The 16,154-nt window shown below is 46.2% G+C and overlaps 2 protein-coding genes and 1 long non-coding RNA gene across 4 annotated transcripts in view; 2 read left to right on the plus strand and 1 right to left on the minus strand.

Annotated features, from left to right (window-relative positions):
- Positions 1-432: 432 nt before the first annotated feature.
- On the plus strand, positions 433-1,783 carry LOC149336170 (transcription factor Adf-1-like). Its single transcript, XM_089554090.1, has 4 exons — positions 433-577; positions 872-1,046; positions 1,283-1,393; positions 1,765-1,783. The coding sequence occupies exons 1-4, from the start codon at positions 433-435 to the stop codon at positions 1,781-1,783; spliced, it is 450 nt and encodes a 149-aa protein (XP_089410216.1).
- A 7,932-nt stretch (positions 1,784-9,715) lies between these two features.
- The window catches only part of cora (erythrocyte membrane protein band 4.1 like coracle), a 50,748-nt gene continuing 44,309 nt past the window's right edge, over positions 9,716-16,154 (plus strand). For both annotated transcript variants that reach the window (XM_089552681.1, XM_089552682.1), the window contains exon 1: positions 9,716-9,903. The gene's annotated coding sequence lies outside the window, so the exon portion shown is untranslated. The remainder of the gene's footprint in view (positions 9,904-16,154) is intronic.
- LOC149336172 (uncharacterized) lies at positions 11,566-14,045 on the minus strand. Its single transcript, XR_016284555.1, has 4 exons — positions 13,708-14,045; positions 13,270-13,334; positions 12,610-12,669; positions 11,566-11,647 (listed from the first exon to the last, which is right to left on the minus strand). It is a non-coding gene; the product is annotated as an uncharacterized LOC149336172 (long non-coding RNA).

A 16,154-nucleotide genomic window follows, 5' to 3' on the forward strand; every position in this document is an offset into this window, starting at 1 on the left:
GCCACTGCTGCGCTGCGAAATGGTGCACAAAATTGGCATACAGCGCATGCCTTATGACGCTTTCATTGGGATTGAAACAAACGAACGCAAAAAAAATACATAATAAAGGCGATTAAGGCTGAGCTGCATGCACGCGAAAACTCACGCGAACGCGACGGCGGCACGCGACGGCGGCACGCGTCGCGCGAAGCTCCGCGCGAAGCTCCGCGCGACGCTTCGCGCGAACGAAATGTATGTGTCGCTTGGCTCGTCGCTCGGATCTGCCGAAATAGAAAATTTCGCTAGTTCGCCCGGAAGTGCATGCGCGATCAGCCAATAGCATGAACGCTCAGCGTACGTCACTGCCGGTCATTTCGCGCGCTTTTTTTGTCTTGAAGCGCTGCGTTGAGATCGCCGTGTATTCGCGCTTCCAAGCTACACCATACCAAAACGATGGCGAACCAGAGCTTCAACGAGCGTCTTATTGATGCCGTCGAGTACGAGCAGGTCCTTTGGGACCTGCAGCACAGGCTCTACAAACATCGTGGCCACTCTGAGGCGGCTTGGCGCCGAGTTTCAGAAGCCGTCGGTGCACCAGGTGAGCAGTTTTGTAAACAATTTCATTGAGTTGGTTTCATTGACTGCTAACTGCTTCCGTACGCAGACTGGATATTTACGAAGTGAAGGCGCTCATTTATGTCTCATGCATGTGGTGTTAGCTGTCGTCGAGCGATCGTTATCGTTCGCTAGAAAATGCGCGCTGCCGCGTAGCAGATTTGCCTGACAAGGAAAGCATGCATAGAGAACTAGAATTATACTATTTCACAGAAATACGGTACAGGCTTTTATCTTGTGGCGGGTTTAACGGCATGTGCTCTTTGTGCTTTCGCAGTTCCAGAGGTCAAAGCCCGGTGGAAAAACCTGCGGGACACGTTCCGCCGGGTCTTTAAAAATCGCGTCCGGGCAAGGAAGAGTGGGGCTGGGGTGGACGACGTGGAGGAAGAAGACACCACCTGGCCCTACTATGAGCGATTGTGTTTCCTTCGGGACACGATGCTCGGCAGGCCGTAAGTCAATTTCCCATGATTTTAGCAGATTTATTTCACTTCAACAGCACAAATATACACCAATGGTATTTGCAGTCTACCAATGCTAAAAATTGTACCAAATGAATTCTATTTGTGTTTACTGTCTGAAATAAATCAAACAGACTGTCCATGGTATTCAAGTGCATTTAAACTTGCAAAGGCATCATTTACTTGTTTGCAAGTGGAGTTTACACTCATCTTTTACATCACTGCAGAACCTCCGGTAACTTGGACCCCCTACCCCTCAATGTCGGGGCCAAGGATGTAGCAGAGGGTCTTGATGACCCTGAGCCAGCACAAAATGCCCAGCAGATTTTTGCGGAGATGTATACTGGGGAAAATATTATCTCTGTTTTAAGCCCTGGACCAAGCTCAACTCCACCAATAAGTGCAGGAGTTGAGCTTCTGCCTGAAGCACCCAGCTGCATTGAGCCCCGCAAAAAAAAACAAAAAGGACAAATACGATGATGAAATTGAAAAATTAGGAGATATTCTGAAAAAGGAACCGGATGAACTGGACCATTTCGTTTCTTTTATTCTGGCAAAAATGAGAACAGTTCCAAAAAGGTTGTGGAGCGAGATGCAGCTGGCAGTGTTTCAGACGGTAGCTCGTTTTAGCCAAGATGAATGAGTTAGTAAACTTATCCTGTGCTCCACAGGATGAGTAAACTAGCTCATTCATCCTGTGCATGACCAGCTGGTGCAGGGATTTCTAACTTTTTTTGTGTAGGGGGGCAAGACTTAATGTTTTTGTTATTTATTTTGGTGTGCATGAAATAGTTTTGTTCGTAGTTTTTCTTGATTTTAACTGTTTTCATGATATGAGTGGTGTCACTCGAATCTGCAATAATCATGACATCATTATTATATTTCTTTTTTTCAAAAATTGTTATAGCCAACTATACCACTATATACATATCTAACTCCTGTGAAAGATGTTTTTTTGTTTTATTGCGGTTTAACGTCCCGAAGCAACTCAGGCTATGAGGGACGCCGTAGTGAAGGGCTCTGGAAATTTCGACCACCTGGGGTTCTTTAATGTGCACTGACATCGCACAGTGCACGGGCCTCTAGGATTTCGCCTTCATCGAAATTCAGCCGCCGCAGCCGGGATTGTCACCCCTTTAACATCTGTGTTGCTGTGATAACTACATGCTGCTGCAATATTTGCAATTTTTTTGCCAATAACCAAAGTTCCTATCATAGTACATTTTAATTTAGTCAACGTTGTCACTTGGAGTCACAGTGATGATTTTGAACTCCTGCATCTGTATTTCTGGGCAGTACAAGGTGTAAAATTGTCATCCCCTTTAACATCTGTGTTGCTGTGATAACTTCATGCTGCTGCAATATTTGCAATTTTTTTGCCAATAATCAAGGTTCCTATCATTGTACATTTTAATTTAGTCAACGTTGTCACTTGGAGTCACAGTGATGATTTTGAACTCCTGCAACTGTATTTCTGGGCAGTACAAGGTGTAAAATTGTCATCCCCTTTAACATCTGTGTTGCTGTGATAACTTCATGCTTCACCTTCATCTGCAAGGACGTATTGAAGTGTTTAGTTGCGCTGCGCTCACCTCTTCGCCAGAAACAACTTACCGCCGTGAAAAACTCGCTTTCTTCGGCGCGCCGCTGCCAGACCGGCCGCACCCAGCATTTCCGGGCGAAAGCCTTTTTTCTTTTCATGATCAACAGCAACCGCAGAGCTGCGAGCTTCCTGCGTCTGTCCATTTTTGCGCGGGCAAAAGATCGCGAATGCGCGCGCGCTTGTGCGAGGCGAAAACGAAAACGCAACCAAAAAACAAAAGGTCACGTGACTACTTGTTAGCGCAAAGGTAGCGCGTGTTAAACATATCAGATCCAGTGCAGTGTGTTGTAAATGCATTTTATTTTGTATTTCGTCGCAAAATACTTCAATTCTTGCAATTTTTTTTTACTGCTGTTGCATTTGCGAATACCTTTGCGGTATGCTATGCCAGCAACACTGAGCGCTGTCGCCGTTTCGCGTTGCCGTCGGTTTCGCGCCGTCGCGTGCATGTATCTTCCCCCTGTACGCGACAGAGCGAACCATGTTCGCCTTCGTCGCGCCGCTTGTCGCGTCGCTCTCTTTTTCGCTTACATGCGTTCCACGCTTTACACAAGTGATGCGGATGAGCGCTAGCTATGGAGACACAATAAAGAACTCCAGGTGGTCGAAATTTCCGGAGCCCTTTACTACGGCGTCCATCATAGCCTGAGTCACTCTGGGACGTTAAATCCCCATAAACCTATCTTATTGATAGTCGATACCACTCATTCATTGACCGTGGTGATAATCACGGTCTTACTGCACGATAAATGATTTGACAACCCAGGTGAAAATTTCTGGCCCCACAAAAGAAGCCAATTCTGGTTCGCTGCTAGTTGAAATGGGTATGTAGGACACACAACTACATCTTCAGGACGTCCTGAGGAATACTTTTTGCGGACATTGTGTTGTCCTGAGGGTGTCCTCTACTGATCCTCAACAAGTCCGCACCTAATCCTGTTGTCCGGCCTCAGTGTATCATTAGGGCATCCTCAAATTTCCTCTGAAGGACCTTCTGAGTCTGTTTTCAGGACGTCAGGTGACAATTTATCCCAGAAAACGTGTGTTAGTATTTGTTTAATTATTGTAGGCAATGTGCAAAGGGGTTGTAAAACAGCTTTCTTTTTGCTTCTTTTGGGTTGGATTCTGGGCAATAAACTTCACAAAAGTATCGCCATACTCAGCAGCTGGTTAGTTCCCAAGCAACCACCGATATCCTTCGGACGGCCGACAGAGGTCTATTTCGGATGTTCTGTACGTCCGCTGAACATCCGCAAAGAGGCGGTAGACGTCCGTAGGCCGTCCGAAAGGTGGCCAAAGGTATACGGTTCGCCCGCCGACGGACGTCCAGTTGAGTACGTCCATTGGCGGATCTTTCTCGAATATTCGCATATATGGTGCATGCGTGCTTTTTTCACTCCGCGCAATGCAATAAAACCAAAAACAATTTGATGCATAGCACGCATATTTTATTGTGGTTGATGATACATCAGCAGAGCAATGGGTTACATTCGGAAAATTTCTTAAATGTGACTCTTCAAATGTGGCAAGCTTGGAACACATCCGTAATCTTCCCACCTACAGGATTTCTGAAATAAAAAAGAACGCGGCAAACATCAGTCATGTGAAACAAATGGCACAATGCAGCAGCCAAAGTAAAAACATTAATTGGAACCAATTAACAGAAGTGTTTAATGCTGCAAGTATAACAGACAATGCACTTTAACAAACACCTCAATAAGTATAAGGCAATAACAGCTCTCACTTTTCCGCACCATATTTGACAATGTATCTGTTCGTTATTTATTTTCATGGGCCTTAGGGCACTAACCTGCGCAGCACTGTACGCGACTGTGCACAGAAAGCCGCAAAGCTTCCGTTGCGAACCACTGCGACCTCACGTGCTTCCTATGGTCTGCCTTTCGCGCGTTGTCACTCTTTATATAGGCACAGTGAACATAGCGATGCCTTAAAAATTAACAAGATGCGAAAACACTCCGTCCCACAACTTTGAAGAGGAGTGGGAATTAGTCGCGCGAGTTGAGGGCTGCCGCAGCTGTGTGATGTAGGCTCCCGAAAGTGTGAGAACAGCACACACTTCGGGAAGCCATCTCCTCGCGCTTACTGCTCCCACTGTCCTGTGAACGAATGTTATATGAGCATGCTGCATTGTCCTAGAAGCAAAGTTCCAAGAAGTGTACTGGATACATACCTTCGTAGGCAATCACATGTGCACTAAGCCTTCTTTACACCAAGGTCGACGCAGTACGGGATTCCGGTGTTCCAGAAGAGCTTCAGGCGTTTCTCGTATCTTTCGAATTGCTTAAGTTACATACAACTTTCGTCCACAGACCGAACAAAGCCACATTTTATAATAACAGAGCTATAAAGATCTGCGCGACAACACTACGCGACATATCAAGAACAGCGCTACGGAGCCGTACTGATGGATTGGATTGGTCTGACCGCGAACTGACATCTATGATGATGGTGATAGCAGAATACACGGGAGTTTTGATCATTGGTTTTGATGCTTACGAATGGTTTCAATGGCAAGTTTAGCTAGCAAAACAGTGGACATGTCGCGCAACTCCTCTAATTTGGAGAAGTTTTATAAATATAAAACTGGTCATTGAGTTCTTGCAAAATTCTGCAACACCTGCTTCTCCTCTTAGATAAATTTAGCTCGTTGGCGGCTCTTGCACTGCAGGTAGGAGTGGAATCGTACCAATTTACAAACGTCTTCGCGTGAAACCCTCCAACTGATGCAAATAAAACAGTATACATACACGAAAGACTCGAATTTTCTGTGAAATAAAAAACGTCCATACTCATGGCCTAGGAAAATACTCGACCTTACATCCTTCGGACGTCCACCTCGTCTCTCATGCGGATATACAAAAGTGGACACTGTCCGTACGTCCAGCGGATGCACGAATACGGATATCCGAAATCGGATTGTGTTCGTACGTCCGATGGACGTCCGATCTCGGCAAAGGACGTTCGGATCTAGCTCGTACGTCCGACGGATATCTGTGGTTGCTTGGGTTCGTTCGCCACATTTTTTCATTTCTTGGTACCTACAGGTTGTTCTCCATGCAACATTTTATACATAGACTATGACTTTTTCTGGAGTTGAATTGTGCAGCCTGAATAAAAAAAGTAATTGAGAAGAGTGTTCCAAACATCTAAACAGTCCATCCTCATCAGAAGTACTTAATACATAAGACCAGGTTTAAAAGTCACAATATCGTAAGATACCTCCTCAAGGCATGCAATTTTTTCATTCACAATGGTTTCCTTCATTATATTGCAATTGTATTAAAGGGTCCCTAAAAAGGGTGTTTGAGGTTGGCTACAATAAGCTTGGATTATGTAGAGTATAGGCCACTGAGCGTTCATGCCGCGTACAAGACCTCAAAAGTGAGCCAACCATTTACTCTACATTTTTAAAAATTCGCGCTTTTACACCTCGGCGCGACTAGCGGTGCCGGGCCTTCGCCCGAATCCGCGCGCAACGCGTCATACAGCGCTCGCTACATCAGCAGCGGAGGGTTGTCATTGGTTTGCAGCGCCAGCTCTTTCTGACGTCACGCAGCTACCATGGTCGCGACCGGAAGCTCCGCCCCTCGCGGAACTCTCGCGCGCGTCGACAGCCGGCGGAGGGGCCGTGTGGGTGGGGCCGGTGGAGGAGCGCCGACATTTCAGTGGACTAGAGGAGAGAGAAAGGCGCGAAAACGCGGAAATTCAAACTTTAACTACAGGTAATTCAGCTTCCGCAAAACGCATCAAAAAAATTCTTGCTGGAGGATATTTGTGAAGCGTAGTCTTCTAACATGTTACGCATACCACAACATTGTTAAGAGCCCCTTTCAGGGGCACTGACTAAAGTACCCTTCACCACTCCTTGGGGTGGGGTTCACTACCCAGACAACACGAAACATCCTGGGGACGTCCTAAAAAGATCAAAACGTCCTGATTCTGAGCAGTATATTCCGAGTACTTTTTGATGACGATGAGGAGGTTACATAGGAGCCTCCTGCCATCCCGCCTCTCCGCCATGGAGGCGGGGCATGGGCCTGAGCCCGCCATCGACGTAATCACCTCCTCTCTCCTAACAACTACAGTAGGATACAGCTTTAACAAAAACTGCAGTTGGTACAATCACAGCAGTAAGCGAAACCAGCCTTTTAGCTTTTGACTATATTAAACAAGCCAGGTATCACAATTCTAGAGCTCATGATTTTTTGTGTGCGATTAGCTTCTTGTTAAATCGAAAAGTTTTAAAACAGTCTACATCTTTGTCGTGGAGGAATTGCATGCGGCGATCCTGAATGTGGCGGAACTTCATTGTAGACTGTAGAAGGTACTGTATTCGACTATAGCGTGACTACACAGGAACAATCACAGACGGCGTCAACGCTGCTCTTAAAGGGACACTGAGGAGAGCACTATTAATATTTTTTTATAGTAAAATCCGATAGTTCGGCATGTCATGGCTTTGTTGCCACTTGGCCGGCAGCGAAAGATGCATTTATTTCTAAGAAATTTGGATTCGAAGTTGAAAAAGTTTTTCCCGCCGCTCTGATTCAAACTTGGGATTCGTCTATGACGACAGAGGACTAAGAGACGTGAAACATGACGTGCACATGACGTAACGCAGACTCCGTGATTTCTGGCTGCCAGCAGTGCAGCCTAGCAGCAGCCGAAAAGACAGCTACCGCCGGCCGCACGTTGAAGGCATCTATCGGCTATTGCGGCCGTCGCTACAGTCTCTTCGATTACGTTTGCACTGGCGTTTTGCCAGCGTTACGATGGATCTCGTTCTCGAAGTCGTCAACGAAGTTCTCGCAAATAGACACCTTTAGCATACCGTGTACCTTGTTACCGGTAGCGGAATACCGGGAGTCCGCCTACCGCCGGAAAACAGGCGCTGATTTGTCCCGATGCTTCAGGAGCGCGCGTAGCAGCCGGGCACGTGGCGCCATCTGGCGACGTCAAGGAGATTTGCGCATGCATTGGCTGCGCCTCAGTGATGCATGGTTTCTCGGTTCCTGGTGTTGCTAGAACCATTCGTTCTAGCAACACTGTTTTGTTCTATGATCTCATCACGCTTGTACTTGCGAGTTTGGCCTGTGGCGGCGATACCTGTATTTTGGTTCTTGCTCTTTTCTACGTTACAAGAGCTTTGTTGTCAGTATGAGTGGCGTTTTTGTAATCAGGAGCTGGTATTCTGTCGATACAAGCCAACTTCAATTTCTCCTCAGTGTCCCTTTAAACTCGACGCTCGTTGTGATCAGGAAGAACTGACGCCGACATCCAACGCATGTACGAGTACAAGGCAGAAAATTACAAAAAGGACGCTTGAGGGCCTTCTTAACCACCTTTTTAAAACTTTTTTTTCGTGGAAGTCTTCAGATTTAGTTCAGTTTTGGTCAAACTAAGTTTTTTGAGATCATTGATAAAGCAGTTGAAGAGGAGGCTTCAAAACCCCCGCAAAACACCCCTCCTTTGGCTACCTCCAGGGCCAACAAACGAGATGGCGCCACCGGTGCAATCGCTGAGAGAGCGCTTGTTTTGTTTAGTAGTCACCGTAGAAATTTAAGTTGTCGATTCAAGCAAGTACTCCAAAACATATCTGATATAAAACAATTCTGCCGATTAAATGCCATTTCTGTGCAAAATCTTAACTCGAACAATTCACCGGTTTAGCTGAAAGAAGCATTCTACGGTGTGTGTTTAATTGGGGGGTACTCCCTTCGCGGTGCACCATGAGAGCTAGCTGAAGCACCTATCCAACTCGCACAAAAGTGATCTGGGCTCCTGGCCACCAGGGTCTACGAGGCAATGAGGCCGCTGATGCGGCCGCCCGAGCGCTCACACACCGGGCTCCTCATCCTAGCTCTCCTGGCTCAGAAGCTCATAAACCGCTTCTGCGGTTCCTCGAAATCCTAATTCATTATTGCGACATCCACCGTCTCTACCCAGTACCTGCCAAGGGGCTGAGTAAGGCGGAGGAGCGAACTCTGCGGCGCCTGCAGACAGGAACTCTTCTCTGTCCTGCCATAGCAAAACACTTCGATCCGAACACAGATGGGCGCTGCCCGCACTGTGGAGAGATCTGCGATATCTTTCACATGGTGTGGGCATGTACTCGGAATCCTCACCTTCCCCCTTCCCCCACCCGAGAGGCATGGGAGACTGCCCTCCTCAACTGCTCCACACTTGAGTCTCAAAGGGCTCTAGTAAAGCGGGCGCGAGACGGGGCCTCGTCATGCGGTGTCCCGGACTAAGGATACCGACCATGTAGCAGGGTTTCTTGACCCTCAAACTCTCTTTGTAAATAAAAGTTTTTCACCACCACCACCACCTGAAGTGTCACATATTGCTGTCACGGCAACAGTATCCAGCAGGAAAGCTTTATTCCTGGGCGGGTTCCAGACGGTAGTTTCAAACCACCGCCGGCGCAGAGAGCTAAAGCAGCTTCGCTTCTCGATGCGTATCGATGATTTACAGCACCTTACGCCATCGCCGTCGATCGCCGCAGCCTCTTGCGTTGAGAGTGCACAGTTCGTTCACCTCGCGGCCGGACGACCCAACACCCAACGTTGGCTGACCTGCCGTGCGGAGGAATTATTAATTTTCCTTCCAGTCACCAGGTGTACAGAAGTAGTGGAAACCGAAACTTTAGCGAAGAACATAGCCCGCGCAAGAAGTTTCGCAATGTTTTCAATGCAATATCTGCCTGCGGCGGCCGGAGGTTTCCACTGCAGTTATGGAATGCATCAACTGGTTAGTTCTGCATTGTACTTGAGTGTGTTATGTGGTTTGTGCTTGCTAACTTTCTGTACATCATTTCTCCGTTTTTTTTTTTAATTTTATTTTTGTGAGCGGTGGCACACTGAACTCTTGGAGCGCCATTACGTAGTAAAAAAAAATCTGCTACCATTATGTTTCACCCCTTCCTATTTCCTTTCTGTTTTCGCAGTTTTATCAGTTTTATTTCGTTGCACTTACTACCTAGTGTTTCGTTCCACTGCACCAGTGAAGTCTGGAATTTGCGGATTCGTAGCCGCTAGGAGCGCTGCAGCAGTTGTTCGGCTCTGATGAGCAGGAGCAGGAGTTGAGGGAGTGTCCACGATTTGGATTCTGTGCGGTGGACGGATTTGCGAAGATTTGTGTTTTATCCGAGTGGCCCGAAGAAAACGAGGGTGCGCCCTCTTGTTGCGAAATAAGTCCAGTCAGCACCCATCAGCCCAACACCTGGTAAGTTGCGCGACATGACGGCATCCTTCGCTGCTCCGGTGACAGCGTCCAAAACTAGCGGGTGCCAAGCTTTGGCACGGAAAAAGAGAAAGTATAAACCGTATGAGGCTTAGCTTCGGCCATGTTGCGATCGGCGACGCCCAAACGCATTTGCCCCCGTTGAAATCCTTGCTCGGTGCTGTCCGTTTCGTGTTTAAAAATGGTCGATAATGCGTGTTCTTTCCTGACGCGTCGACCTCGCCCCGAGTGGCGACCGTCCAATCGGGCAAGTCTCTCTCCGCCCGTGCGGAGCGGAGGACGCTTTCCGTCACCATGGCCGGTCGGAAACCAAATTAGTAAACATTGCACGCCGATTTTCCACGGGGCGGTCCTTTTGACAGTGGCCACACTGCCCGCTTTCGAAGTCTGCGCGTGCTTTAACGCGTTGGGCGGAATTTTTGCTTCGGTTCGTTGCGTTTGGTGCGACGCATTCTGTACGCGTGGTAGTACTACGCTCCCGCTACCTGTTAGATCGCCGCGCGCATTCCTTAAAGCCGGGCGCGGAATGTGCAACGGACGGGCGGCGGCATGCGACCAGTTTGCGAGCGGAGATCCGTTGGCGCGTCGTCAGCAATTTGAATCGCACCGACTCGCTGCACTTTCGATACTGGCGACGATCGCGGTCGCCGTTTCCCCGATGGTTGCTGCAGGCTCTTGCGCGCGCATGGCCTTACGATGACCCAGAGGCGTGGCCCAAGTTGGGACGCTTTCGCTCTTGGCGCCCGGGGCTCCCCCCTTGCAGGCACGAACCGTGCCAAGGAAAAGAGGGGTCGGAGGCGGGGCCACTCAATTTACGTTCATTCCAGAGGGCAGAAACGGGTTATTGCGATGTTTTGGTCAGCGAGTTGGACGGGGCATCGTCGTCTTATCTGCCGCTTGCGCAAACGCGCATCCGCCGATTATTTTAGTGCGCGCTGGAGCGTGAAGCGATATTGCGGCCGTTGTACGCGACGCGACATCCGACGCGATTGCTGAGGTGCAGAGGAAAAAGGGAGAGAAGGAAAAGTATGTTTCAGTAACGGGTTTCGGGTCTCCACTGATGTCGAAATCGAAACAGAGTTCACGCGAGTCGTTCTTGCAGAATTGCTGTTTTCCAGCGCGGGACAGCTTTCGTATCGTGTTGCGTTTGCTTGTTTTTAAACTGTGCGGTCAGAATATGGGCACAGATGGGCATGCGGTGCACTCGACGTGTACTTCGAATCAACCACTGGACGTACGACGTACGACCCTTTTCGGATATATAGATATCTATGGGAGATCCGCCGATCTCCGACGGATCTCCCACGGACATCCGATGGACGTACATGTGTAACTGGAAAGATCTCATACGGACATGCGATCCGGATATCCGGGGATATCCCTCGCGGGTCTAATAAGGCCATTGGCATGTCATGCCTTCTGCGCTTTCATGAAGCAGGCCTTGGTAATTGCAGCCAGTAATATATCCGGCAGTTCCCATGGGCTTGTATAAAAGCCCACAGAATGTCCGAAATCGGACGTACGTCCACCGTATGTCAGATGCATGCCTCAGTGAAGAAATGTCTCACACTGAAGACAATTTTATTAATAACATTAAAGCTACTTTCAGTCTTCAAGAGGAATTCTTCAAGCTGGTCATACCGGCAGAAGTTTCATGCAGTAGGAAAGGTTACTGTGTGCAGGCAGTACTCTCATGGTTGAACTTGGTATTCCTAAAAGGGATGTTCTGGAAAAACAAACCAAAATAGAAATATAGTACTGTTACTGAAAGGTTAAGTAAAGTTTTAAGTGCGAGATACTATAAGTAAGAACATTAGTGAAAGAAAATATCAAGATAATTTCATAATTTGAACCCATAGTTCGGAGCTCCAGCCTTGCTGCCATATACCAATGCAACTCTGTGACGTGATAAGAGGCCCACAAGTGTTTACAATGCATATAGCACTCAAAACAAAATCAAGCTAGTAATCTGCAATGCCACAGTGCCAGCCACAGCTTGCAGCGGTATGTTACCTTCGGGTTGCAAAGGTCTGAAAAAAGATGAAAAAATGCGTGAGCAGGCAATTTTTTTCTGGCCGGTTCCATGAGAAAAGATAACACCACGCTTATGTTTCCCTACATATTACTGAAATAGTAATGAAGGTATATTTTCAAACAGGCTGTGAAAGAGAGAACAAAAAAGACTATTGTGATGGCGCAAAGAAAATCTGCACGGGACAATTTGCAATCAGGAGTATTAGGGCTGGAAGAATTTGAAAATAGTTTTACTCCTTTGCACGTATTAAGCAAGAACATTTGATTAGAAAGTTTGTTAAGAATTAGCGGAACATGAAGCTACCTGATGATTCAGTATTTGGGCACAAGCATAAAGAAAAGTTTATGGGATGTAGATTTTCAGAAAAATATTTTTTACGTTGCCTCGCTAGGCAGTCTGCTGAAACTTGTTCAGTAGAGTCGAGCATCCATTTCCCCTCATGATTTTAGTCTTTTGATTGAACTGCTTTGGCTAACAGCTTAGTACAGAAATAATTTTTTCCCAAGAACTCACATCCTGCAAACTTTTATCCATCACTATACAAGTGCACTGCCCTACAGCCAGATACCCTCCACTGCACAGAGAAAAGAGAAAAGAAAAAGAAAGTATCGATTATATGAGAGGAAGAAACTTTCATTGTCGTTCAAACTTACCTGTACACTGCTGCTGTACTCTGCAGGTACTATATTGGACATAGGTCAGTCGCATTCATGCTGCATTGAAATAAAAGAAATAAAGGAAATATGTTTCCTTTATTTAATGAAATATTGAGGTATTTATTTAATTTATTTAAGGAAATATAATATGACAGAGCAACCTGTACTGCGCTTTGTCAACATAGCGATAGATGTCACGATGCAGCAAAACATGGCCTTAGTCGAAACAACCCTACCCACAAGGTTTGCTGATAAAGTGTGCAGCCGGCACTAGCAACTTATTTGATGATCCACAGCTCCACAGGAGGAGGAGAGGTTTGTTCACAATTCAGGGACATGTATCTCTAGGGGTGCCATACATAGTCCTGCTACCTTGCTCAGCACTGAGCCCTGTGGGCATGAACATGTTTGACAAAGCCGCACCAATGCACTGCATGGTTTCGTGGCAGTCAGTGCACAGTGACAGGGAAATAAGTGAATAGTGTGTGACTGAAGTTCGCAAATTTAACAGAACACTTCAACTTTCCTAAACAATGCTACTGCACAGTGCAAAGTACTGTGCAGTAGATGGCTGGAAACATCCATTCGGCAAGCCTAACATTGAAAGAAGTCGGTAAACTGTGAAGGTGGACAAATTTTACATTATTTCCAACCTACCTGTGCTTTCCATGACATCACATAATTTAGGCACCAATACACTCTGCAGGCGGGCCACATCCACACTGCAAAGGCAGTTAGAAAATAATAAAAAATCAGTCGTGAATCACTGCGCAACACACACAGTCCCGACATTATCCTTTAAGTGCATTCTGTTTTACTGCAATTATGCACTTTCGTACAACTGCCTTAATATCCACACTCTGCATGTACACCTCGTCTAAATTTTTTTCATAATGTAGAGCAACAGACAGGCGCGATGCACAGGCTTCTGCAGCTTCGTGGTAGGCTCGCGAACGCGGGTAAACATGTTTGCGGCAGCTATCGCATCGTACTAGTAACTTCCACGTCAGAGAAAAAAAGTTTTATAATGTGTTATAGTGCTTCACCCATCCCTCAGCAACATCCGCATAGTAATCTTCAAGCAGAGTTACTTACCTGCAGATTATAACACCAGGTCGCTTCTTTTATCCAGAGTAACAAGGTAGATAGATACAGAGAGGGGGGAACGGCAGGGATGTTAACCAGAAAGGTTTCCGGTTGGCTACCCTGTAAAAGCATCGGCATCTCAGCAAGGGTAAGGTGCAATACGATACCGGAGCTTTTTCACGAGAGTTTCAGCGGCAGAAGAAGGTTTTGTCGAGCGCATTGGTGACATATCACAGTTATAGCACAGCCAAACAACCACAGAAGAAACAAACCGTATACTGTAGCTAAAATAAAGGTCGAGCATGACACGACGAGAAACGATGCTAAGACCTTGCTGCAACTGTTGACTTACAGATTGGATTGGATCGGCTTTTAGGCTGCCAGGGGCCACAGCAGCTATCGCTCTGCAGCGGCCCCTGATAGTAGTTTAGTTTTCATGGAAGGGAGCATGCCTCGGTTACCTCGGAATGCTGGACGAGAAAAGGGCACTGGTGCCAAAAAGTCACGCGCTTAGTTTAATTCAGGTTCTTTCATATCAGCACCATGTTGGGGTGATCTTAATTGATTAATCTGAATATTAAAGTAATTGCTGGTATGGAAATTTGATTGGCTGAATTTTGACATTTGCAAAAAATAAGTTATTTTCAATATTTTGTCTGACAAAAAACAAAATGTATATGCAATGTCAAGTTCAAATCCCTAGAGGGGTGTTCACAGATGCCCACTGGACATCCATCTGCGGATATCCGCCAGCCATCCGATAATGAATGTCCCTCGGACATACTCCGAATCTCTGATGCGTATATCCGGCCCCACCTGGCATTGGAGATTCGGATCTTAATCATACGTACCACGGATATCCATGGTTGACTGGGCTTCTTGCATGAAGCAGATTTTCAGAAAACTGCTTGGTGTGGGTGTAGTTTAGTGTACATGACAAGTTTCATGATCGTTCCACCTCACGGGAACACGTGCTTTATCTCAATGGCTTTATTAATAAAGCCAGTGGCATTAAAGAAAGATCATGTAAAACTTATTATGTTATTATTAACTTATTATTATGCCAGATTATGTTTCTAACGAGGCTGTATGTGAATCTGTACTTGTGCTTGTAAAGCAGCACATGTTCAAGAAGATGAAGTGTGCAATCTGAGAAAAATTTTATCAAAAGTGAGTGGCGCATTTTCTTTGAGGAATAACAAAGTGTTTTAAATTGGCCGTTGCTAGTGTGGCCATTCTTTTTAAATTGCGACTGCTGATTTAATTCACATAAATGTTGCAGCTTTTTAGCTGCTGTATTTAGATAACTTGAGTTAGAATGAAGGATGGTAACAAGGGAAGCGCAAAGTACAAAAATGTCTGCAAAACTGTTCATATTTCGTACTGCTGTAAAGATTAATAGGGATTTCCTAAAGCTTGTGCACTGTGGGTGCATGTAACTGATCACAGCTGTAAAAAGCAAGGCCATGGACGAGGGATATTGAGGTCAGGATTTGCGCTTTCGGTAATGAGCTGTTTGGCATCCCTCTTAACTGCAGCAGGTTTCAGACTCCAAACTTTTGCCTGCTTCCAGTAGTTGCTAAGTTGTAAATTGCGGCTGCAATTCTTATTGATTTCCTTATTTGGGAAAGACAAGTACAGGTGATACTATATTTTTCAGAGCTAGCTTAAGCTTCGTGGAACACCTTTCATGCAATAATCTGGCAACAGGCGCCTTCCATTGCTTGGGAGGCGTTACGAGTAGCAGTGTCTGCGCCGAGACCGTTGTTGTGAAGGAATTTGGAGAGAGCGCTTGTCTCTCTTGTTTGCTCGTGTTAGGCGGTGGCTGCCCGAAACAAGGCTTCTCTTTGGAGATTGTGGGCTTTGGCGAGATAAAGGTGCTTCAAGTGCATACTGTTTGGCTGCACATTCTGGGAGCCCCCAAAGAATTTGAGATAAGGTCTCTATGGCTTATAGCTTAGGCGGAAGTACGGGCTATTGTCATAGCTTCAATGTGTTCTGTGGACATCAGCGAGATAGACGGCATTCTGAGGAGCTTTGTATGACTGAGCCGTATATAGTCACTAAACTGTAAATATCTCTGTTTATTTCTTGCAGTCATTCCTAATGGACTACATACACATATTGGTTATAGGCTAGTAGAATGCTGTACTTAATTTACAAAAATTTTAAGATGCATCTGGGAAGTGAAGGAAATGCTTCATTTCCAAGTCAGGCTCATATTTAATGATGTATGTGCCTTGTGGGTCCCCTGTCAAGCATATCTTATTCAAAAACTATAAGAATTTTAAAGCCAAGCAGTATGATTTGACAATAATAGCTGCAGTACGTTTCCTGGTATCTCGAATGCCATACTGGGCTGGGAACCGTTGAAGCTTGAAAAGCGAAACTTAAGATTGAAAATTTTTTCATTGTGTGCTATAGCGAAACTGGCATTGGCAAGGAGACTGGAATTA

Source organism: Amblyomma mixtum, chromosome 7 (assembly GCF_055824585.1).
Source record: "Amblyomma mixtum isolate Tamu chromosome 7, ASM5582458v1, whole genome shotgun sequence".
Lineage (NCBI taxonomy): Eukaryota > Metazoa > Arthropoda > Arachnida > Ixodida > Ixodidae > Amblyomma > Amblyomma mixtum.